This window comes from Chroicocephalus ridibundus, chromosome 13 (assembly GCF_963924245.1).
Source record: "Chroicocephalus ridibundus chromosome 13, bChrRid1.1, whole genome shotgun sequence".
Lineage (NCBI taxonomy): Eukaryota > Metazoa > Chordata > Aves > Charadriiformes > Laridae > Chroicocephalus > Chroicocephalus ridibundus.
In genome coordinates, this window is record NC_086296.1 from 6519282 (window position 1) to 6543508 (window position 24227).

The window sequence follows — 24227 nt, forward strand, 5'->3', positions numbered from 1 at the left end:
TTTTATTTGCTTCCACCTGTACAACAGCAATTAGCACCAGTACATCATTAAAGCTTCAAGCAAGTGAGCCCAAGGGCAGTTATCTTCTACATTAGCTTTGCCAAATGCAGCTGGGTCTTAATTTGCGTGAGCTGATGGGTTGAGCATCCTCCAGGGCCGTGCCCATGGCGCTGCCGCCGCCGCGGCACCCTGCGCGGGACGCTGCCTCTGCCCCGTCCCTGCCTGCGGAGGCCGCGGGTTGTGAGCCCCCGTTTGCAGGTGGGTAGTTCCAGATTCAAGGCCCGAGGGAAACGACAGCTGTGGTTTAAGCATCGGCCTCCGAGAGGGCTCATGCCACAGAAATAATCCAGGAGCGCCGGCCACAAGATGGGACTTGGCTGGTCCCATCCTGCCTGCGAGACATGCTTTGGGCATCGAGGCAAGTTTCAGGCTATGGAGCACGTTCTGGGTAGCTGCCACCCTCCCCCTTGGTGACCTGGGCTATATCACAACTGTTTCTGGGATAAGACGGCTTCAGCCGAGCCCCAGGACTGGGGACATGGACAGTCAGGAACGCACCAGCCCAGGAACTGCTGGTGTCAGTTTTAGCTCATCCTGCCTAGTAAGAGGGACGGAGGTGCAAGAGGACAAGTATTGCTTACACCACTAGAAGGTCACAGGGCTGTGCTAGACTATTGCAATGGTTTCCATTTCACAGCCATCCAACAGCTCCTCAGGTCCAAGAGAGACCAGAGACTCCCCCCACTCTGGTCTGTCCTTGCCAGAGCCACCAGCACCGGCCCTTTTGGCTTTCCTAAGGGATACCCCGCTTCCCAGTTGGAAGCAGGGAAGGCAAGTGTGGTAGACAACTACTGATCTGCAGTTAGCCAAGAATATCATAGAATCATAGAATTGTTGAGGTTGTATCAGGAATAGTGTGGTGAGCGGGACTAGGGAAGTGATCATCCCCCTGTACTCGGCACTGGTGAGGCCCCACCTCGAGTACTGCGTTCAGTTTTGGACCCCTCGCTACAAGAGGGACATTGAGGTGTTGGAGTGTGTCCAAAGAAGGGCTACAAAGCTGGTGAGGGGCCTGGAGGACAAACCTTATGAAGAACGACTGAGGGAGCTGGGGTTGTTTAGCCTGGAGAAGAGGAGGCTGAGGGGAGACCTTATCACCCTCTACAACTACCTGAAAGGAGGTTGTAGAGAGATGGGGGCTGACCTCTTCTCCCTGGTGACAAGCGATAGGACGAGGGGAAACGGGTTCAAGTTACGTCAGGGGAGGTTTAGATTAGATATTAGGAGACATTTTTTCACTGAAAGGGTTATTAAACATTGGAATAGGCTGCCCAGGGAGGTGGTGGATTCACCATCCCTGGAGGATATCCCCGGGCTTGGGGCTTCCTTCCTACTAAAGAGTGACCCCAGCCCACCCACCCCCTAGTTAACATCCAGCCCCACATCCCCCAAGACTTTATTTCAGAAATCTGTAATAGTTTCATCAAATCTTACTAAGGCCATGGTTACTTTCATGATCCCACGTAGCTTCCTCCATCTCAAAAGCACGAGTATGTTGGTCGACGCTCAAGGAGAGGGTCGAGCTTCTGCCTGCTCCCTTCCCGCTCTCAGGCAGCACAGGCGGAGCGACACGGTGGCCTCCTCCACCACCGACGGTGCACGGCCAGAAGAGCGGACCCTGGGCGGCTGAGAAGGCAGCTGTCAGGAGCTGAGTGACAGGTCAGATGTACCATCGGGTTTTTTGGCAAGGCTCATCTCAGTCACCCTAAAGCAAGGAGAGAGTCAGCAGGCTGAGTAAAAGGGCTCTGGACTGGAATCACTGGAACGCAAGGTCATGGCACAGAGTTGGGGCTTTAAAAGTCACCACTGTGCTCTCCAACACATGCAAAGGCTGGAGCAACCCCGGGCAGGCTGCAGGTACCCTGGGAAGCCCTTAGGAGAGACATCACTGAAGTGACAGCACTCAGAATTGATTTGCGGTGTAGTCCAGTCACATCAAGTGGCGATAAAACCATAAGTGGCTTGAGGACAGCAAGCTCCGTTTGCCTGAAATGAGCGGTGCCTTTTAAAAAGATCACTAAATCCCATCAGTGCTACATATACAAACCTCATTTATTTTAAAGGCTCCTATTAAAGTGCCTTTTATTCCTAGCAACAGGCAGTTTTAAATTGCAAAATAACTTCCCAGCGACCATCTTCAATCCTGCTGGCCCACAGGGAGAGCGGGGCTGTGGCCAATGCCAGCCCCTTGGGGACAAGGGTTCTTGAACACTGTGTTTCGGGTGGCTGGATGCGGTCTCCTGTGCCCTGGCGCCGGAGTGCTAGTGCAGCAGTTCTGTCCCGTGGCTTTGCCATGGCGTGCAAGGTCCCCGCTGAGTTGCCCAGGGTGACTTCACCTTCCAGAAGGCTCTGGGGATCCAAAGCAGGTCTCGTCCCCAGCACGGATATGTCCCAGTGGGAAGCGTGCTGGGGCCAGCGGCTCAGGCTTCAGCGTCGTCCTGGCTCTGTGTGACAGTGTCATGTAGGAGCGGTGTGGTCTCGGAGGAGGGGGGCGGTTTGCTCTGCATGGTGGGATGGCGTGGGCTCTTCTCGGTGGCGGTTCCCTGCAGAGGAGAGGACAGCAGTTACAGCCGTGCACTCGGCAGTGGCACTGTGGTCAGACCCTACAGTGCGCAGGTGTCACCAAATTGCCACTTGGGACGCACGTGCCCCAAACCTCTTGGACTTTCACATGGCCAAGAACCCTTTTCTGAAGGCTTCTTAAAATGAAGATTTTTGCACCTCCTCCCCTTACGTGTTCACTCATTCTGTTGAATGACGCTATTTCCATCCCTGCCCACTGATACTTGTAACACCCCCCAACGCTCAGCCTGAAGAGCTGTGTCACCAAGTGGAGGATTTAGGGAAAAAAGTCAGCGTGCTGCACATCGTCAGAGAAGATGAAAGGGACATGGACAGGATCTTCTCAGGGACACAACAGCTTGAAGACCCCCAGACCTCAGCTGCAGTAGGGACACAGACAGCACCCATCCCTGGTAAGTGCAACCTCTGGGGAAGGCGAAGGGTGGAAGCTGGTGCCTTCTGGCACCAGGAGGAAGACTCCTGCTCCACCTGAAGGCTTACAACTACAAAATAGGTTCAACCCCCTCAATGTTGAGGAGGAGCCAGAGAGGCTTTCAAGCAAAGCACGTGGGCCCCCTGACCCTAAATCATGCCAGACCCCCAGGAGGAAACAGCAAGTGACAGTAGTGGGTCACTCTCTGCTGCTGGGGACAGAGGCACCCATCTGTCCACCTGACCTGCCACCTTGAGACATTTGCTGCTTGCCGGGGACCTGGATCGGGACATTGTGGAAGGAGTGTGAGGCTTATCCAACCCTTTCTCTATTACCCACTGCTTCTTCTGTATGGGCACCAATGATACCATCAAGGCCACCTGGAAAGTATCAAAACTGACTACAGAACTCAGGTAGGGGGAGATAGTCAGGGCAAAAAAGCTGGTTGATATTCAAGGATCACCTCCTCCAAGCTCAAGAGTGGTCCATCCCAACGAGCATTCCATGTCAGGCAGAAATGCCAGCAGGCCTATATGGATGAACAAGGAGATCCTAGCCAAACTCAAATGCAAAAAGGAAGCATACCGAAGGTGGAAGCAGGGACAAGTAACCCGGCAGGAATACAGAGGCACTCTCCCAGCATGCAGCCATAAAGTAAGGAAAGCCAAAGCCCAACTGGAATTGAATCTGGTCAGGGATGTCAGAGGCAACAAGAAGGTCTTCTGTAAGTACACAGGTGACAAAAGGAAGACTAAGGGACAAGCAGCCCTTTTGCTGAATGAAGCAGGAGACCCCAGAGACCAGGGGAAAGTCTGGAGCAAGGAAGACATACCCTTGGAAGAAAAGGATGAGAATCAGGTCAGAGAATACATAAGCAACCTAGAGATACAATAAATCCATGGATCCTGATGGGATGTATCCATGAGCGCTGAGGGAGATGGCTGATGTCATTGCAATGTCACTCTCTGTAACCTTCGAGCAATCATGGCAATTGGGAGAGGTGCCCAAAGACTGGAGGCATCACTCCTATCTTGAAGAAGTTCAAGAAGGAAGACCCAGGGAACTCAGGCCAGTCAGCCTCCCTTTGCTCCTTGGGAAGGTGATGGAGCAGCTAATCCTAGGAAGCATTTCCAGGCACATGAAGGACAAGAAAGTCCTCAGGAGTAGTGAGTATGGCTTCACCAAGGGGATATCATGCTTGATCAACCTGATAAACTTCTATGATGAAATTAATGGCTTGGTAGATGAGGGGGGAGCAGTGGATATTGTCTCCCTGGACTTCAGTAAGACTGTCAACACTGTGTCCCATAGAGCCCTGTAATAAGCTATGACATATGGGCTGGATGAGCAGTGAGGTGCACCGAAAACTGGCTGAACAGCCAGGCCCAAAGGGTCGTGAGATGTGGTATGAAGTCTAGTTGGAAGCCAGTGACTAGCAGTGTACACCAAGGGTCAATACTGTGTCAATCCTGTTTAACATCTTTATTAACGATCTGCAAGCTTGCTGACAACAAAAAACTGGGAGAAGTGGCTCATACACCAGAGGGTCTGCCCTCCAGAGAGACCTCAACGGGCTGGAGAAATGGGCTCTCCTCTTGCACAACAAGAGGATGTGCAAAGTCTTGCATCTGGGGAAGAACCACCCCACGCACCAGTATGTGCTAAGGGTCACCCAACACCAAAACAGCTTGGCAAGAAAAGGACTTGAGGGGTTTGGTGGACATCAAGTTCAACATGAGCGAGTGGTGTGGCTGTGTAGCAAAGGCAGCTAACTGTGTACTGGGCTGCACTAGGAGTGTTGCCAGCAGGTCATCACTGGTGAGGCCACACATGGAGCACTGCGTGCAATTCTGGGCTTCCCAGGACAAGAGAGATGGAGCTACTGAAAAGAGTCCAGCAAAGGGCCACTAAAATGATGAAGTGAGCGGAACATCTTGTATATGAGCAAAGGCTGAGAGTGCTGGGTCTGTTTAGCCTGGAGAAGAGAAGGCTCAGGGGATCTTACCAATATATGCGAGTATCTGAAGGGAGGGTGTAAACAGAGCCGGCCTCTTCTCTGTAGTGTCCAGGGCCAGGACAAGAGCAAATGGGCACAAACTTAAACGGAGGAGGTTCTATCTGAACATTAGGAAATGCTTTTTTTCTTTTTTTTTTTTTTGTGGGTTTTTTTTGTTTATTTTGGGGTTGTTTTTTTTTTTTACTGTGAAAACTGTAAAAACTGGAACAGGTTGCCCAGAGAGGTCAGGGAATCTCCATCCTTGGAGATACTAAGAGACATCTGGACATGGTCCTGAGTAACCGGCTTTAGGTGACCCTGCTTGAGCAGGGGGGTGGACTAGATCACCTCCAGAGGTCCCTTCCAATCTCAACGATTCAGTGATTTTGTGATCCTGTAATACAAACCCAGATATTTTATACATCAGAAATTCCCCCTTGAAAGCCTTTCCGTGGAGGCCTCCTGCACGCAGGAGCGGAGTGACACCCACCAGCTGACTCCTTCTGTTACTCCCTCTGAGTTTTCACCCATTTAAAAAAAAAAACAAAAAAAAAAACTTACCTCTGGATCTCAAACACTTGGGGGGGGGGGGGGGGGGGGAAGTGAGAAAAGTGTTTCCTCACACATATTCTACTTTTCTTCCTGATCCCTGCTGATATTTTTAGGACTGCGCATCAGGTACACAGGGAGGAACAACAAGAGCACCGTCTTGCAGCGTGGGTAAGTGTGAGTATTAAGACACCTAAATTGCCCTCAGTAAAGCCATGAGACAACACCATTACATCAGAGCTTGCCAAGAGGGCGTGCCTGGTCAATGTGGACAGTAAACATTCCCGTTTGATTGTTTTGTAGCAAAGTTTAATCAAATCAGGACGAGAGAAAAGTGTGTTACCTTGACTGGGTACCCACCTACAGTCTGGCTTCCCGCAACACCGTCCCCTTAACCGGAGGCAGCTTTTTGGCAGAGGTGGCCTGGTTGGCCTTATTACTGTCTGAATTCTTTTTATTGCTGCTCCAAAATAAAGAGCATTTTTCCTAGAAGACAATCAGGCTAGTTTACGGTGCACTCAGACATGAATTCCACACGGGTTCCAATTTTAGGAGGAGATTTTAATCACTGTTTAACTAGAATCTAGTTATTAATGAAGATTTCAAGATTTAGGTTAAACTAAGCCCTAGTTAAGATTTTGGTCAGTGTCAAGCCAGTTTTAAAATGGTCCGTTTGCCTTTCAAAAAAAAAAATAAAAAATAAAAAAATAAAAAAAATGCATCGCCACACAGGCTTTGGGCCACGTTAGCAGAGGAGAGACACAACGCTGCATCCGGGCACGTTTTATGCCTGTACAGATTTACTCATTTTTGAGAACTGCGGGTCCAACAGATGCATTTCAAACCGGCTCCACTACACGCTAGACTAAGATTTTAAGTGTTTCACGGTACCTCATCTGGACTGGGTTTAGAGCACACCGCTCCCTCCAGAAGCCCACAAGACACTCCAGGACGGAGCTGGGTTCGGGGAGACCTTCCCGCTGGCAGACACGTGAAGGTGCGGACGATGCGCCGCGCGCCGTCCCCTCTGACGTGGGCTGTGGCTTCAGGAGGGAGGGCTGCGCGTGATTCAGCAATCATCGCTAGATCAGCAATACTTCAATCAAACGAGGAACGCACCTTGGCTGCAAATTGCTGCTTCCAGTTTACGAGCTCTTATCTATTCATTAGGCAGAGACTTTCACGTGTGGTTGCATAGCTTCCTCAGAGATTTATAAGGTCATTGAGGGTTTTTAATCACTTCCCAGGTAGCCAGACACTTCCTGCAGTTGATTTTTAGTTCTAGCACTTCGCGACACTTTTGGCTGAGCACCCAAATGCAGATGGCTTATGCCTGGGTTTGGGGATATTTCACAAGCAGATATTCAGTTGACTTGAGGGAATTTAAAATCCAGCTTTTTTTTTTCCTGACCCTTTCCGGCACGGTTAAGGCTCTTTGATACCAGGAATTAAGACTACCACAAAGCAGGGTGAGGAAATACCAGCCCAGGGCTGCCTGAGGTCTTGGGAATAGCTGCCCGGCAAATACAGACATATTTTTAGATATGCTGGAGTGGAATCTGTTTGCCAGCGACCGTTTGCGTTTGCCGAGGCAGAGGTTCCGCACACAGAGCCTGAGCACCCCGGGAGCACGGAAAGGGTTTAGCGCTGAGCCCTCGGCCCTCGCATCGCTCCCACCCTGCAGGGAAGCACGTAGAGGAACAAGGGGATTTGGGATCATGGGTTTAAGTCAATTAAGCAGTTGTAGGCTTGGTTAAAATCCAATTACGTGATACTCTGAGAACCCTGGCGCTATTTAAAGTGGGTTTGCTTTAGTCTTTCGGTAAGGGCAGTTACAGGAGGTTGAGCAAAAGCAGGCTCTCGCGCGTGCTCTCCCTCAGCGCGCTCCCATCCTAAGCATCGCTTTCTCATCCCCACAAGTAGCCTCTTCGCTTCTGTAGCTTTAGAGCCAGCTCAAGCCGTTTGACTGCCGCGCAAGACTAAATAAGCTTGCTTTGATATAGGTTAGGGCAGGGAGCTAGAGCTCCGCATCAAGAGCTAAAGCTCTTAGAGGACTTAGTGTTATCAGATGAATGTTTTGGAGCCGGAGGCACGGATCTCCAAGTGTTTTAGCTGGTTTATGTTCTGCCCTTACAGCTCAGGCCAGACTCGTGTCCCAGCCAGGCACCTTCACCGCCCGCCCCACCCTGGGTCAGCTTCTGCCCGGCTGCCAGTTCCCCAGCTTCAAAGGTCTTCGCTCCTCAGCAAATCCAGATCCACAAAGGCCCAGAGGCTTTAACTTCCAGACCTATTTGGAGTAGTTCTCAGGGAAACAAGTGAGTTTCAGGGAAAGGCAGGGTCCAGTCTGGGCTGAGAAGCAGGCACGGTGTCTGCGCCCCTTCTGCAAGAGCACAGCGACTGCGTTTCCAAGTGCCTACGCCCCCTTGAGAAGGCTCCGTTCAGCATGGAAAGCTGTTGGGACCCTGCACAGATGCACAGAGTTGCACAATGGCACAGACCTGCTGCATTCCCCGGAGGCTGGGTTGAGGAGCTAGGCTTGCTCTTAATTAGCTAGACGCGCTGAGAAATGCCTCCTCCTACAGGAACCCACTTCCACCACTGCTGTGCCCTGAGATGGCCAGAAACACTTTTATGTTATCTATTTGCAGCCCGATTTGCAGACGGCCGAGGAAGCCCTGCTGCTATGTGCTGGCACCTGGCACCATTAGGACATGATTTGTGGCATCAGCCAATGTTTCCTCAGGAGCATTAGATTGTCAGCCCAATCTACATCATCTGATTAAGTCTGATTTGACTAACAGCATCTCCCATTAGACATCTGCAAGTTCTTACCTGACTCCTTGCCATGAGCACAGCTGCTGAGATAACGAGCGGGACACTCAGCCCAAGGAAGATATACTGCAGGTAGTCCAGCAGGGACGGGAGCAGCACCAGGTTGGTGTAAAACTGCTTCAGGACTGCGCCTTCGATGGATCCGCTCTGCTCAAAAAAGCAAAGTTGTCAGCAGCGTTTCCCTCTCATCCAGGGCTGAGACAGACAGACGCCTCCCTCCCACCACCTCCCAGTACGGATTGGGGAATTTATGCGAGATTCAGCCAGGCTAGAAGCTTTTACTGGAGCCAGTTGGAGACGCACCCAGACGGAGACTGCACTCCCTGGCCCACGTTAGCATGGGGATGCTGGCAGCTCTCTTCTGGGCCCTATTTAACCCCACATCTAGGGCAGAGCCAGAGGGTTACCAAGTATAGTGCAGGGTTTGTTCAAGCTCAGAGGGATTAACGGCATAGCCAAGTATTGCAAAGCCTTCTGTTGGTGCTTAATTAGTCTGTCTGGCTTAAAGCTTTATCCAAAGCGGAGTTTCCCCAGTCCTGGGTGATGGGGAAGCAGTTTCCCTCCTCCCACGTGAGAGGCTCTGCAGAATCAGGTGGAGGAAGGCAGCTCACCTCTGCAAACCACAGCAGCGGCAGGACCACTGGCTTAATCTTCCCTGTTTGACTAGGGGGGAAAAAAAAAAAAAAAATAAAAAATAGGCACTTATCTTTCTGGTTGATCAGACCACAACCAGTGTCATAATTCTTCCTAAAAGGACAGCTGACTGATACTGGCCAGGAAACCAGCGTAAGGAGGTAGCGATTCCTGCTGCTTCAGTGAGCTGCTCGCCCCCTTGAGAGACCAGGTCCGACTTGGGCCTTTCACGCAAGAGCAGAGCTCACGCTTCCAGCCGTGCTCGACTCCCAGACGACACCAGTACGTGCCATCCCAAATCTGGGCTCCAGGGACACGAACTCAGCGAGCTGGAACACTAAACTTCACACAGCTCCAAGAGGTCTCAGTCACCTCCACAGCACTACAGGGTGGCGCAGCCAAGTTCAGAGCACGGGGGCTGGCTGCTGGTGTAGAGCCAACGCAGCAAGTGCTCGCTCACACCCTTGTGGGTGTTTCACATCTGACACCACACAACTGTTACCGAGCCCTTCTGTTTGAGCTGAAAGTGTCTTTTTGGACACAGGCTTCAAGTGTTTTGCCTCTCCATGTTGGCTGCAGCAGCTTCTGAGCAGCAGCACGGGGCGGGAGAACCGCTCCTGTGCCTCACCAGGAGGAGCAGCCCATTCATCGGCTCTCCGGTCTGGCGCGGCAACGCTGCAGGAGCCAAGCAAAGAGGCAGCCACGCGCTGTACTGCTAAACGACAGTAGTTTGAGGTCACTGGGATAGCTGACATTTCACCACACGAGCCAGCTGGCTTCTGCAACTGTGACCACTGGTACTGCTAAAGCTACTTCATCTCCGGGCAAAGTCTGCAGCAACCCCAGCATCAGCAGCACTCCCTGCTTGAGAAAGGGAGATGGCTATTTCTAGGTGACTACTTACATTATACCAGACACACGCTTTATGTACTGGTTCAGCTGGAGCTTGATGGAGCAGTTCATGGGGATGCCCGTCATCTGCATAGGAAGAGACCCACCGGTTCATCAGTACAGCCAACATTTGTCTGGAGAGCTCTGCAGAAGAGCAGTCCTTTGCCTTCCATCACAGCTACTCTGGGTGCCACCTTCCAGAGCGATGGATTGGATCATCCAGAGATCCACTCCAGCCACCACACAGGAGACCAGGAGCGTGGCTGGGGTTTCCACCAAAGCACAAGCACTGGTCAAACAGGCACCAGTCCCCTGACTGCTCACGGGAGGACAACACTGTCCACACGGCAGTTTGCAGTCTGTCCCCTTCACTTGAACGTCACCGGCCAGGGAGATTGCTGCACACAGCAGCATCCAGAAGGGAGCACCTCCCTTGGGATGGGGTCTGAAGGCACAGAGCTAACCCAGACAGAGGTGGCTGCCGTAGAAGGTGTCAGCACACTTTCAGCAGGCAGACAGCAGGAACCAGGGAGGTGTTGTGTGACTCGGGGCTCGTGGGACTGAACCCACGCAAGTTCAAATTACCAAATAGCGTATGCAACCGTTAGTTGACTCCCTAGGCAAAGTGTTTTAGTAGCAACTTCATTGGTTTTTGAAGCCTGCTGAACCTCTCCTGTTGTTCATCCTACCAGCAACAGGCAGGATGCAAAAAGATTCATGCACACAGCAAAGGACAAAAACACTTCTCATAACTAGGAACCAACAGCCACTGTCCAGCAACACCCTAAGACCATGAAAACACCACACTTCAAAGTTGGTCTTGTTGACACCCATTAAGGCACTGGTTTCTCATGACACTGCAGTTTTGCAACACATTTTTAAGGTCAGAGAGCTTTTGTTGGATTGCCCTTATTTGTACTCAGCAGGCTGCAGCTAGATAACAATATAGTTAATCGTACTGTTATCAGTAGATGTTTGATACTGTAATGAACTTAATTAGATTCCCATAACTATGATAAGAAAAACAGAGAGAACCCAATGCCTAGATAAGACGCATAGGTTCACTTACCTCAAGTGGGGGAATGATTTCTTGCTTGAGCAAACATCACTGAGCATTTGGAAGATCATAGAATCAGTTCAGTTGGAAAAGACCTTTAAGATATCAAGTCCAACCATCTACCTAGCGCTGTCAAAAACACCACTAAACCATGTCCCTCAGCACCACGTCTGTCCGTCTTTTAAATATCTCCAGAGATGGCAACTCCACCACTGCCCTGGGCAGCCTGTTCCAATGCTTGACAACCCTTTCAGTGAAGAAATTTTTCCTAATCTCCAATCTAAACCTCCCCTGATGCAACTTGAGGCCATTTCTTCTCATCCTATTGCCTATTACTTGGGAGAAGACACCGACCTCCCCTCGCTACACCCTCCTTTCAGGGAGCTGTAGAGAGCGAGGAGGTCTCCTTTTCTCCAGGCTGAACACCCCCAGCTCCCTCAGCTGCTCCTCATGAGGCTTGTGCTCCAGACCCCTCACCAGCCTCGCTGCCCTTCTCTGGACCCACTCCAGCACCTCAATCTCTTTCTTGTAGTGAGGGGCCCAAAACTGAACACAGTATTCGAGGTGGGGCCTCACCAGTGCCAAGGACAGCGGGACAATCACGTCCCTAGCCCTGCTGGCCACACTATTTCTAACCACGTGCAATACGGGTCGTGGGTGGAAGATCCCAAGGTCCCCTCCCCATCAGCAGCTGGGACAATGGTGGCTCAGGACACCCCAACTGATCACCACTGCAGCCGTGACTTCACCCTTACGCTATAGACACATGAGAAGTGTAACACTGCGACAGTCCGGTGCAGAAGCAGCCAGATGGGCAAGTTGAGAGAGTAGAAGCCAGGCCAAAAATTATGGCAATAGCTTCAGCTACAGCGTGGTCTTCAGACTTTGCCAGTCATGGCAGTACATGTTTGCAGATCTGGGGTGTATCTACCTGGGCTGCTGCTAGATACACCTCCTGGTGTTATGGACCTGAGTCAGTGGAAAGAATTTGACTGTGCTTATCGAAACAATTACGCTTATAATTAGTTCTGCAATTCTCTAGAAGCGAGACTCATTATTCAATTAGTTTATGGCTTTGACATTTTTATCTGCACATGTCCTTGCCAGTCTTTGCACTATGGAACCTGCTCAAATCAGTGCCATGAGAGCGGAGGCGGCAGGCTCCCCCACCCAGCTGGACCCCGGGGCGAGGAGAGGACCCCAGCAGGCTCACTCACCGGGTGCACGTCCAGGAAGAGCGCGTGCTGGTCCTTGCTGGGGTGAAGGCCTTCGACGGCATCCACCAGGGCTGGGTCAGCATTGTAGAAGTGAGGATGGGAAATGAACATTGGTGCTTCTGGATGAGGAAAAAAAAAAAAAAAAAAAAAAAAAAGAGGAGAGAGACACTTTAAGCTCATTCAAACCCATCTAAGAATGTTTCTTGAGTTTTTTTTTTAAGCCATTGCAGCTTTTTTCCTGAACAGGCTTTTACACTCTTCTCCTCTCAACCAGAAAGCTCCTTGCCTTGCTTCCCTGCAATTGCTCTGGGAAGGTTAAGACCCAGTGTTTAAGCCACCTTCCCGCCCCCATGCACTACACACTGCCACGCTACCTCGCTGTACCCAGACACGGCTTAGGACACCAAGTCTAAATTCTCCCTCCTGCGTGACCTGCGCTCAGTGTCCAAAGTTAACATTTAATTTGGCAGCTACGTGGCCTGTCTCTTCCCACCCTTGCCCCCCAGCCTGGGGGGTGTAACGCTCCTGGCGTATCCCCGGGCATTCCCAAAACGCCAGGCTGTGGTAGGGCCATGGATCAAGGGTGCTTTGGGCAAGGATTTTCACCCTTTCCCTCCTTGCCGAGATGCCAGCGGGAGTGCAAGGCAGAATACCACGCACACAGACTCCGGCGGCACCTTTTATCACTCTGGCAAAGAGCAGAGCCAATTTCCCAGACATCCAAGCTCATAGCACATCCCTACAGTTTAATATTGGAATGGCAGGGAGATCCCAGGGAGGAAAGGACTTACTGAGCCTACAGGTACTGACGTTCTGGATGCCGGACTGCATGCAGGGGCAGAAGCCTTCATTGGGTGGATAGTCCGTGCCGTTGGCAAAGAGAGTTTTTGGTGCCACGAAGCGGTAGGTGGGCACACCCTCGAACTTCCCGGACTGCTCATACACCAGTGTCATGGATCTGGAAGGGTTTCGGTGGAGAAGGATCAGGATTAGCCAACAGGTTCCCAGCCCAGAACTGGGCTCTTATCTTTGCTGGATAAGATGCGGTTGCAGTGGAACTTAGACTTTGAGATCAAGATAAACACTCAGAGCAGTGCTTTGGAGGGGGAATGAGTATTTAAGCCATTTGCTTTCCATGTTTTAAGCACAGATAAAGGGCTGGTCAGGACTAGTTATGGAGAGAAACCACAGGCTTGTAAGCCTGTTTGCAGTATCCAGATGAGATTTGTTTAAAGGCATGCAGTAATCCCCAGGGCTGCTCTCCAAGAGGTAATACCCTCTTTGTGCGAGCCTTGGCTCCGACGTAAAAGTGCTCCGTCACCGGGGATGGACACTGGCTAAATATCTTTCACGGCACGACTCCAGCATAGAGGCTTGTCAGGGCAGTGGAAAGTTTTGCCTTATGAACTACATTATGCAGCAAGATTATTTTTTTTTCTTGATACGACAGGCTAGTGATGTTATGCTGCATTATTGCCACCAGCTGGCCAGGATAGATGCAAGTTTCCAAGAGGGAAATTTGCTTCCTTCGCACGTGCTCCTTCGAGTGAGGCTTGCAGGGATACAGACAGCCTAGGCAGGCCAAGGGGATGCTTATTCCTACAGCTGCCTTCTGATGCCAGGACCAAGGAGGGGGGGATTCGGGGCACGTTCAGTGGTTACGTGCCTCTTGGCTTGCTCACCTTCAGGTAAGGAAGCAGAGGCTGCTGCAGCACATCAGCAGGATAAAGCCCTGCCTACCTTGCAGGGTCATCCAGGGAGTTGCATCTCAGCATCAGCTGCACTTAACGTGGGAACAGCGTAGGAGATGTGCCCTGCGCGCCCTGCAGCAAGCCAGGTATGCCCTTAGTCTACCAACTGACGTTTCTGACTCCTTCATAGAAGCATAGAATCATTTTGGTTGGAAGAGACCTTTAAGATCACCAAGTCAGTCCAACCACTAACCTAGCACTACCAAGTCACCACTAAACTAGTCCCTTCCTAGCCATCCAGGCTAGCAGAGAGGCTGAGATAAAGATCTGGGGAGAAGCGCTGCCTGGTGAAGAGGCAGAGCCACTTCCTCCTCAGCTCTGTCCCGCAGGACCCTCCCGTGCCAACAAGAAGCCAAGCTTGGTTTCCTCCACTTCACTTTATGCCTTGCCTGGAAACACGCTCTGTTCCCTGGAAGATTTCTGTAGTTTTACAGAAAAAGGTATGTGTATTTAAACTTTGATTATGTAAGTCCTTGGCTCCGGGTCATTTTGGTATTTGCTGATGTCCCTTGTGTAGAGGAATTCCTGCACTAATACTTGGCTCAGCTGACTTTGCTTGTTCCATGAAGAGGTCATTGTTCTCTATTCAACATGAGCACTTGCTTGTTTTGCAGCACTATCTACAAACCCTGAATTAACATTATCTTCCTTATCTTCCCCAAGGCGGGGATAGGGTTTTGTGCCACCGCCAGCCTGGCTGCCCTTCCTTCCAGCCTCAGGGAGTTTCCACACAGGCAGGCTCTGCAGGGTACTTTAACCCCGTGCCATCAGCTAAGGTCAGGCTGTCTTACATGGGACAGACATGCACCGCAGCGCAGGAGCCAGGCAGGAAAAATAAAAATGGAAATGATGGCACAAGCCGCCCCGACATCACTTCTGCAAGCATTTAGTGAGCTGCAAGTTCCGCAAATGGTTATAGCTGCATTTCCTTGTGACAACTCTTACTTCTCCCTCTCGCCTCCCACATCTTATCTAGGCTGGTTATTTTCTACCAATTCCAGAGGGGCAAGTTAGGCTTCTCCAGTGATCTGGAAGGTATTTATGAATACAACAGGACGCTGCTAATTAGACAACTACACTGTTTGCAAAGCTCAGATGCTGCAACGCTGAACCGCAGATGAACTTTAACTACAGAAACTAGACCTGAGCCCTCAACATCACCGCGCAGGTTCTGCGCGCACAGGAGGAGCGTTGCATCTCCTGCCACCCCCACAGGGACGAGCTGGCAGCCGCAGCCCCACCTGCAGGCATCAGGGCTGTAGAACTCCAGTGACGTTGGGGACATGAACGGTGGCCACATCTCCCCCGCGGTCCCGTTGATCATGTTGCACTCGCTGGTCCGCCAGTAGTTCACCTGCGGGACAGATGTAGAGAGAAGAGCTCAGAACAACCAGCTTGCTGGAGAATTGGCTTCTACCCCTGCACGGGACATCCACCACCCTACGCTCCTTCCATAGGAGCCTGAGGTAGCAACACTGAAGAGCTTCCAAGATCTCTCCCATTCAAACACATGCCCAAGTAATGGAAAAACAGGACAGCATCACCCTGTCCCAAGAGCTCCCGCAGTGGTTGATCTGTAGATTCAGTTGATTTTAGTTAAGAGCAGAATTCCACAAGGGAAGAATAAGCACCCCTTTAAGAAGGATATTTAAATAACGCCTTAAGCACAGGCCACAGGAGCCAAGGACTTCAACCATTAGAAGCAAGCAGCTCCAACAGCATTTCAAGGAAGTCCAAGTGACACTAATGATGAGCTGAACTTAATGCTTCGTGACAAGCCTCTTGTCATATATGGTTTCTTCTGGCAGTTTGATAGAACAGAAGTTGCAGCAGATAAAGTCCCATAGAAACTTGCCTTCAAACCCCCAACCCAGAGATACAACAGCCCCAACAGCTCTCAGTTTAACTGGCTTTAGATCAGGCATCGCCCTCGTATTAGAGGTTTGCTGCCTGACACTCACCTTCTTCTGTCCATTCCATGAATCCACCATGTGAACTCTACTGATGTTCTTCATGCCCGTGTACACTGTAAACAGTCCCGAATTGGAGTTGTTAAACTGCAGAGAGAAGTAACTAGCTTTTAATCCATTAGATGCAGCAAGACCGCAATGTGTTAATGACTTTGCATGCTTCGTCAGCTCTAGGGATGCCTCATACTGGAAGCTGCTGCACTTTCACTTATTAAAATTGCCAGTGACAGCTTCCAACACGTGCTTTTCCGCTTGAGGGGAGAATTAAGGCAGCCTTACACAACCACCACCAGCTACACGTGGCCGCTCCAAATAGTTTGTGAGAGGGATAGCCCAGACACTCAATCCCAAGACCAATACTGCTGTGATTTTTGTGTTCCCAACCAACAGTTTACTTACCTCTACAAATAAGCCAAATTTTCCCTTGAAAGGGATCAGGCCAGGAACAATCGCATTTATTGTGTCTAGAAGAGGGTCTTCATACCCCCACAGGACCTCCCTCACTGTCCGGTTCATGAACGCCTCCTGTTTCAGGCCAGCCAGGGCTCCACTCAGTAAAAGCTTCACGAAGTTTGGCAGGTTTTCCATCATTACAGCCGCTCCCTGGGAAAGAGAACAAACCTCTGAGACGAGAGCCCCAGCTTTCCCAAAGAGGAAGCAATGCATCTTCAGCGCTCGGCAAGGTCCCTCTGCCGCACGGCTCTACAGCCCTAGAGAAGTTCTTTGGACAAACTGAGATTCAGCATTTATCCCCAGAACGGGAAGAAAGCAGATGAGGGCTCACAGGTTTCATTTCCCCAGAGGATGCTCAAATGAGGTTGCAGACTTGAGCCCAGCTGCTTTGCCAGCCCCTCTGCACACTCTGCTTTCGGAAGGGTAAGAGCCCAACACAACCACCAACACCCAGAAAGCAGAAAACTGCATTTTATAAGCTTAACCACCTCATGGCGTGATTAGCCTTAAGCCCTACAAGAAAGTAAGCTTTGAGTCAGTGTTGGGCATCAGCACCCTCCCCACACGCTCAGAAGTTGGTGCCCATCCAGGGAGCAAGTTCTTACCATCATCAAAATGTTTGGCACAACGATGTACTCTTCTTCACTGCCATTGGACATGTCCGGCTGGAAGAAAAGTTGGCGGTACTCCAGGAAGGAGACAGTGTCATTGTCATGGAATGTGATATTTGTTTTATACCTGAACTCTCTGCAAAAGAGATGGGAGACATCATGGGAACCTTCCCCCACGTAAACGCCCCTGCCACCCCTGTGGAGCAAGGATGGGCTGCACAGGCCTGGGCTTGCTTCTGAAGAGCAGAGGAAGGAGATCAAACCCCAGCAAGAAGCCATGGACAGCAGGGGAGGCAGCGTGCCAAGGAACAGGCGGTGCCAACCTCACACCGTCACCAGGGTTAGGGTCTAGCAGGAGGAGATGGCAGCCTGCGAGTGAGGCATTCCTGACAGATGGGATTCCACTGCAACTTGCAGACACCAAGTGTTTCTTCCCGGCTGAGAAGCCAGAGAGACAAAAGCATGTCGCCTCTGTTATTTCGCCTACAGCTGTTGAAAAGCCCAGCCCTATCTAGAGAGACGCCCAGATAAGGAGACGTACACCAACCCACACACCAAAACAACCTGCAAAACAGGAGAGGACCAAACAAGGTGGCACAAGCCCCATCAATGAGCCCACACTGATTTGCCCCAGAGATCCCTGATGGCCCCAAGGTTCAAGGCAGCTGAACCCTTCACGCAGCACCATGGTTCTCCTGCTGCTCAGGACTTCGGGCCATGCCATCTCCCACACACTGCCCAGCACCACAACACACCACACCATGGGGGCAGCCCAGTCTCCTGGGGGCTGCAATGCTCCAACAGGAGCACAAGGCTGTCCCCAACATTGTGAGGCTGTTACAGCTCCTGAGGAAGCTGAAGCTCAACCCACCAGCAAAAACAAAGTCCTTTATTGTGGAGCCTCTGTTTTATGGCCCACATTAGGGAAGGGCACTAATCTTGCTCAGCAGAAACACAAGGACACTAATAAGCTTTGCCCCTTTGTTTATTCTTATGGCAGGTGAAGCCTTTTTCCCAAGCCAAGGGACTGATGCGATCACAACATACAGAATCCACATGGTCTTAACGGTGTGACCTGGCAAGCCCAGGGGAAACAAGGACATATACATACTGCCAGGTTTCCCCCCCAGCGCTACTCAAACCGCTTTGGATTAAACCAGTAATCTCCCCACATGAGCTCCCTTAGGCTGCTGACCTAACTTCGCCTATATGTGTAGGCACTAATGTCTTGAATACCGCTATTTATGGGTAAGTTCACACGCTCAACTCAACATCAACCATCACTTCGTGTTTCAGTTCCAGAGAAGCATCTGGGGCTTCAACCACCACCCTCAGCCACGGCAAATAGACCCAGCCCTGCTGTAGATGGGCCTGAGCAAGTTTTCGTGCTCCACACTGGCTGTCATGACCAGAGCATTCACGTAAGCAGATTCTGGGTCTCTTGTTAGATAAGAGCTCTTAGGCCATTCATTCCATGAAGTTTGATATTGAGGTGACTCCAGCTCTGGAGCTGGACTCTTCAATGCACAGTGAAGATGAAACAAGCCCACTCTGAAGATGAGGCTTTCCCACCACCCCACCAACATCCCTCATGCCTATGACTGGACCATATCAGCCCAGGTCTGGTAGCCCAACAGGTCCCAGCTAGGGACTGCACTCCACAACGCAGTGGAGCACGGACCAGTCTTACCACCCCAGTGCCCAGAAGTCCTACTTGTGGCTTTAGCAAGATCAGAGCAATTAGAACGTATTTGGGTCACTTTAAAATTCTATGCCACTGGGCTCACGCCAAGTATGCTAATGCCGTGCTCTCCTGCCAGAGGAGTCAGCCATAAGCCTGTCAGGCAGCATGGTGGCCAGGCTCATGCCTCGCTGGACCACAAGCGGTACCTGACCTGTAAACGTAGGGTCCACGCTGGTTCAGCACCGGCTTTGCTCCCTGGAGGGTCTCCTTGGGGTTCAGCACTTCGAAGAGGTACACCGACATGTAGAAAGGAACAGGAATGTCCTTCCACATGCTGAAGGAGATGCTGCTGGGGTCGATCCTGACATTCTGCAAGGAAGCAGGGGGGAAAAAAAAAAAGGGGGGGGGGGGGGAGGGGAAGAAAAAAAGAATAAGGAGACACAACTCTTGGGCTTGGTGGCTACAGCTGGGCACATCCACCCTTGGCTTCACATCAGGCCCAGCCGAAGGCAGCAGTTCCAACAGGGGCCCTCCAGAGGATCCAGACTGAATCCTGTTACGCAGAATGAAACTGAGCCAGACTAAACTGGGAACCGTTATGTATGCAGAGGCATAAAGTTCATGCCACAGGATGTCTGTAGGCTTATTTATTCAGGCTCAACTTTCCAGTTCCTACCCACAGGATTTCGGAGCTGTTTTGATGTGCTGGAGCCTTGCTCCACGCTAGACAAGCCAGCGTGGAATTATTCACAGCTCTGCACATGTGACCGGCCTGGCAGACACAACCCTGTCCCCACGGCCTCCACCCCTCTGCCAGGTTTGGCAGCTCCACGCAGCCAGAAGCTGGCAAGGGCTGGGAGAAGGTGGCACACACATCTGCACAAACGTTTGGGTACCAGCAGGGAGGGCCGACCAAGATTCCCAAAAACCAGCTAGGGAAACCAGGATGGCAACCCAGCTGTGTCCCAAAACCTTTGCCTCCTCTCAGCTGCCATCCTGCGGTGACTCAGTCAGTCATAAAGCAGGTCAAAGGCAACGCACAATCGTGGATTCCGTATCGCTGTCCCGTTTGCTGGGAAATGCCTGCAGGAGCCCAAACATGACTTAAGCCCTCACCAGACTCCCAGCCCAGGAGCTGGCTCCTGGTCACATCTGTTTCCACTCCCTTCCTGCCTCCCAGGGGCTCCCTGATGGACAAGAGCCTGTTCCTTCTTGTTTCCCGTTTATATGGGGCATGTTCCACCATAATCCTTGCATCCTCAAGCAAGCCCTTGCCATGGTTAAGTAAGTTTATGGAAGCGGGTTGGATCCACCAATTGCTGGAGGCATGTGGGGATTATCCCGCTGCAGCTCAGCAGCCCCACAGCGGCTCTCCTGTCCCAGAGCATCAGTCTGACTGTGCACGTAATTGCTGCCTCAGCAGGGTGAGAAGGAAAGCTGCTGGTGGCTTCCCCGTGATGTCCCATCTTTCTTCAGCCATTTCCTGGCCAGGCTGTGCCACCCGCCAGCAACAGGGCTTTGCAAGCCCCTCGCTCAGGCCCATGCCCTCCAAGCCCTACCCCTGAGGGGACATCTCCACGCTGCGGTGTAACCCACCTAGCAAACCCTTCCCACCTCCACATCAACGCCCACACGCTGCCGGCCGCAAGGACTTCATGGCAAAGCGCCAGAGGACAGGAGCAACTCAGATTTTACTTCGCCTGCTTTATAATCCCTTCTCCTGAGTGCCCAAGGCTCTGAATCTGCTTTCCTTTACTTGCTTATCCTGTCTTGCACTCCCTGGATCCCCCATTGCACGTGCATGTACTTGGATAATACGTACCCGGTCAGCTGGAGCTGCTGCTACCTTTACCCCAGCCCTCTCCCACCTGGGCACAGCAGCTCGCGGTACTCCACAGATGCTGCCAAGCAAGGTCTACTTAAGAGGGTAGCCTTGGAATTAAGCTACTTGTATGCCAAAACAAACCCAAACTTGGTCATATGCCTGAAATAAAAATAGAGTATTTTTCACTTAGATGGGTTACAAAGCGTCACTGAGATGTTTGACCCCTCCCGGCCACACTGATCTCTGTTCCTGAGGAACTGAAAGGAACCAGCTACTGCTCCTCTCCTCCAGACGGGACCAGAGGAGCAGCAGCTCCATCAACAGTGCCCAGACCCTGCTTCTCCAGGACGGAGGCTTCAGCCACTCTGCTCAATAAAACCAAGAGCTGAGGTTTCCTCTTCAGATCGAGAGGAGCAACCCCAGTGTCAGATCTCATCCTCCACGTCCTTTCACCACCATCCTCACCACCCTGCTGAAACAGCAAGGGCAGTGCTGCCAGTCTTCTCCCAGCTTTCAGGCAGGACAGCACAAACATTCCCAGGTGGAGCAGAAAAGTTAAACTGCAGATGGACGAGTCAGTGCAGATTCGGGGTGTTAAAGCTCATATCTTCGGCAGGCCTGCGGCACTCCGTGTACTTCCAGAAAAATCCCTAAATTTTACAGGGCCAATGACGCAGACAGCCCAGCTGCCAGGACGGCTACCAACACAGATTGAGTTTCTGCAAATGGGACAGGAAATGGGCTCCAGGTTCCCTCTTTCTAACGTGGGTTCCCCTACAGACTTTCCTCAAATATATCCCTGAAACTACCACCTCTTTGCAACTAAGTGCTTTTCCATCAGGATACACCATCTTGACAGGGCTCAGGAAGCCAGGATGGGCAAACCAGCCTTCACCTGCCCAACTCCAGCCCTTCAAGGCTCAGCTCCTCTTACCCACACCATTCTGAAGACCAACCCAGGAGTTTCAGTAAGGCCCTGGGTATTTCTCACCACGCCAGACACCACCACTCAGTTATTTTTTCCATTTCACATTAAGCCTCATAAGACCTCAGGACCACTTTGGGTCATGCTGAAGATGTGGAGACCAAGGGCTTGAGATGAAGGGAAACCTGAGGAGAAACAAGGGCTGCTCTTCTCCTCATCTTCTGTTCTCATTGCAAGCTACTAGGATTTAGCTAATCAGGTAGAAAGAATCGGGATTAGCTAAAAAGAGGGCAGAAAGGTTTTGGCACCAAAAATGACACTAGTGTTCTGCAGGGGCCATTCAGCCTTTTCTTTGCAGGTACCAGTTCCTGGTGTCCATGAAACTAGAAAAAGATTGACTTTCACTGCTTAAGCCACAGGACTCTCTGGCTTTGCCCAGCCAGCAGCACTTCCAGAGGGTACGTTTAAGTAGAAGTTTGCTTTTGGCAGAGACTTTGCGGCACACGCAACCACTGCCATGGGCGACATGGTGGTTATCCAACCTTTCATCAGAAGCACATTGCCGGGTGCTGACCTAGGTAGGTGGAAGCTTGGAGAAATGCCCTGACAAGGGGCACGACTCCTTTGGGCAGGGAGAAAAAGGTTTGGCTAAATGTGGGAATGAGCCAATTGGTTTGCCACAGCAGGATAACTGGTGTCCCAGCAGCAAGGACAGGAGCACTGGTTCCCAAGTCTCTGTGGAGCAGTTACTGATCTCCATCCACAGCCCCACACCTTAACCGTGGGGGACAAACACTCCTTCAGCATCAGGACCTCTCCTGGGGACAAGAGAGGTCTGCAGAGAGGCAGCTCTTTAGGATTTCCAGTTGAGCAGGAGAAGATGCCTTGGGGGCTGCTCCGTGCACGAGGCTCCTTCAGAGCACTCCTGCACACCGCCTGTCCCCTTCCCAGTTTGGGAAGCATCTCACCAGGGTATGTCAGAGCCTGGTAATCTGCACGCCTCTCCACAAAAGGAGGGCTGCAGGCAAGGACAGGAGGAAGGGCTGGTGCTGGGGGCCATGCTCAGCCCGGCACCGTACCCAAAGCCAACTCCAGCCACGCAGAAAGCCCTCCCCGCCAGGGATGGGAGCCCCTTCAGCCCAGGCGCGTTTGCTGTAACCAAGGGTAGAACAGCCCAAGCAGGGATTTGCCCGCAATAAGACCGTGAGGCTGCTCAGAGCGACGCGGAAGCCGAGACCCTTGGGTGCCGAGCGCTCTCGCACCCCCCCGGACCACACCAGACAGGGAAGACACCTCCACGCACCAACGCTGCCACGCACCGGCTCCAGCACACCCCGCCTTGCACCACCAGCGCCCCCAGGACCGGGTCCTGGCCGCATCCCAGCCACGCACCGGCTCCAGCACCCCTCACCCAGCACCGCGTCCCATCCCAAGCCCCCATCCACGCACCGGCTCCAGCCTCTCCCTCTCCCCCCCATCCGAAAACCCGCGGCCCCGCTGACCTTGACGACCTGCTCCTTGATGATGACAGGCCCCACCAGCAGCATGCAGACCCCCAGGAGGGCGCAGGCCGCCCCGGCCAGCCCCAGACCCACCGACAGCCTGCGCCGGGCCGCGGCCATAGCGGGACACAGCAAAGCAGGGCCGGGCAGCCGCCGCCGCCGCTTTATGGCCCCGCCACACGGCACGTCCCGCCGCCAGCGAGGGGGCGGGGCGAGGGCGGGGGACGGGGCGTGGTTATGCCGGGAGGGGGCGTGGCTAAGGCGGGGATGGGCGTGTCCAACTGCGCCAAGCCACGCCCACTCGCTCCGCGCAGCCGGGGCGGAAGAACCTATGGAAGAGAGCGCCCTATATGTACGTGTATAAACGTAAAAAGAGGCATTAATATAGAAATATATGTAAATATATCGACATATTTAAATAGATCAAAGTGCATGAATTTATAAAAATATATAAATAGATAGATTAAAATATATAAATAGATAAAAATAGATATAAATACGCGTGTATATCTATGCATACATACACATATACGGCCCCGGCCACCCCCAGGAGGGTCCAGGTTCCCCCGTGGCCACCGCATGAGGAGGCAGGGCAGCTGCCAGCCCACTGTCACAGCGGGTATTTGGTGTGAGCCACCAAGGCTCAACCCCTCCAGGAGAAAACATCCATCACCGCTTAACCCATTTTACCAAGGAATTGGGGGGTTTTGTGTATTTTGTGCAGCTAAAGCGGCCCCGAGTAGAGGCCCGGTTGAGGCTCATCCCTGAAAGTGTCTAGAAGTCAGCAGAAAATAAAAAACGAAGGGAAGAGTGCAGTTTGTGACAGCCCATTTTATGACAATGACACGTGCCATCCTGCCATCCCAGCTGCCCGTTGATCCGAGATGAAGGGTCCAGAGCCAGGAGTGATCCACCTGCACGTCATGTGATGTGAGGGCACCATGGGGACACGCCAGCCCACAGCTCCCACCTGGGCAGAGGCTAGGACAGCAGAGGACCCAGCCACAGCCTTTCCCGTGGTGGAATACCTGCATTTGTATCGTTACCCTTAATTCTGTCTTTTTTTCTTCGAGACCTTTTACCTCTCTTTAATTGCCAGACCGATTAACGCATCCCTGTTCAACACCAGCCGTACCCCACTTCCCCAGCAGCAACACAGCACAGAGCAGGCGCTGTGTTTTCCTTTATTTTAAAACATTTTGCTAGGAAGAAATCCTCTGAAAGGAGTTTTCCTTCAGAACTCAACAAACCCCAGTGAATCCAGGAGACACCCCAC

General features: G+C 51.9%; 1 protein-coding gene across 3 annotated transcripts; it reads right to left on the reverse strand.

Moving 5' to 3' along the window:
* On the reverse strand, positions 1-23146 carry SCARB1 (scavenger receptor class B member 1). Of its 3 annotated transcripts, none has more exons than XM_063351043.1 (13): positions 22952-23049; positions 20522-20683; positions 18911-19068; positions 17010-17151; positions 16351-16554; positions 15943-16038; positions 15223-15335; positions 13022-13188; positions 12231-12349; positions 9970-10043; positions 9044-9095; positions 8433-8579; positions 1-2603 (listed from the first exon to the last, which is right to left on the reverse strand). In XM_063351043.1, exons 3-13 carry the CDS (start codon positions 19030-19032, stop codon positions 2481-2483), a joined length of 1359 nt encoding a protein of 452 aa, XP_063207113.1. In that variant the 5' UTR covers positions 19033-19068; positions 20522-20683; positions 22952-23049; the 3' UTR covers positions 1-2480. The 3 variants fall into 3 exon arrangements, with proteins under 3 accessions (XP_063207113.1, XP_063207112.1, XP_063207114.1); XM_063351044.1 differs by lacking the exon at positions 20522-20683 and adding an exon at positions 5961-6086 and having other exon boundaries at positions 2497-2603; positions 22952-23146; XM_063351042.1 differs by lacking the exon at positions 20522-20683 and having other exon boundaries at positions 22952-23146.
* Positions 23147-24227: the final 1081 nt, after the last annotated feature.

Excerpts from the sequence above, each read along its gene's own strand:
- SCARB1 (XM_063351044.1), bottom strand. The coding sequence starts at position 23,071 with ATGGCCGCGGCCCGGCGCAGGCTGTCGGTGGGTCTGGGGCTGGCCGGG. Across the intron at positions 16,555-17,009 it reads TGCCAAACATTTTGATGATG|GGAGCGGCTGTAATGATGGA; the intron begins GTAAGAACTTGC and ends TCTCTTTCCCAG. Across the intron at positions 9,096-9,969 it reads AAGCGTGTGTCTGGTATAAT|TCAAACAGGGAAGATTAAGC; the intron begins GTAAGTAGTCAC and ends TTTCCCCCCTAG.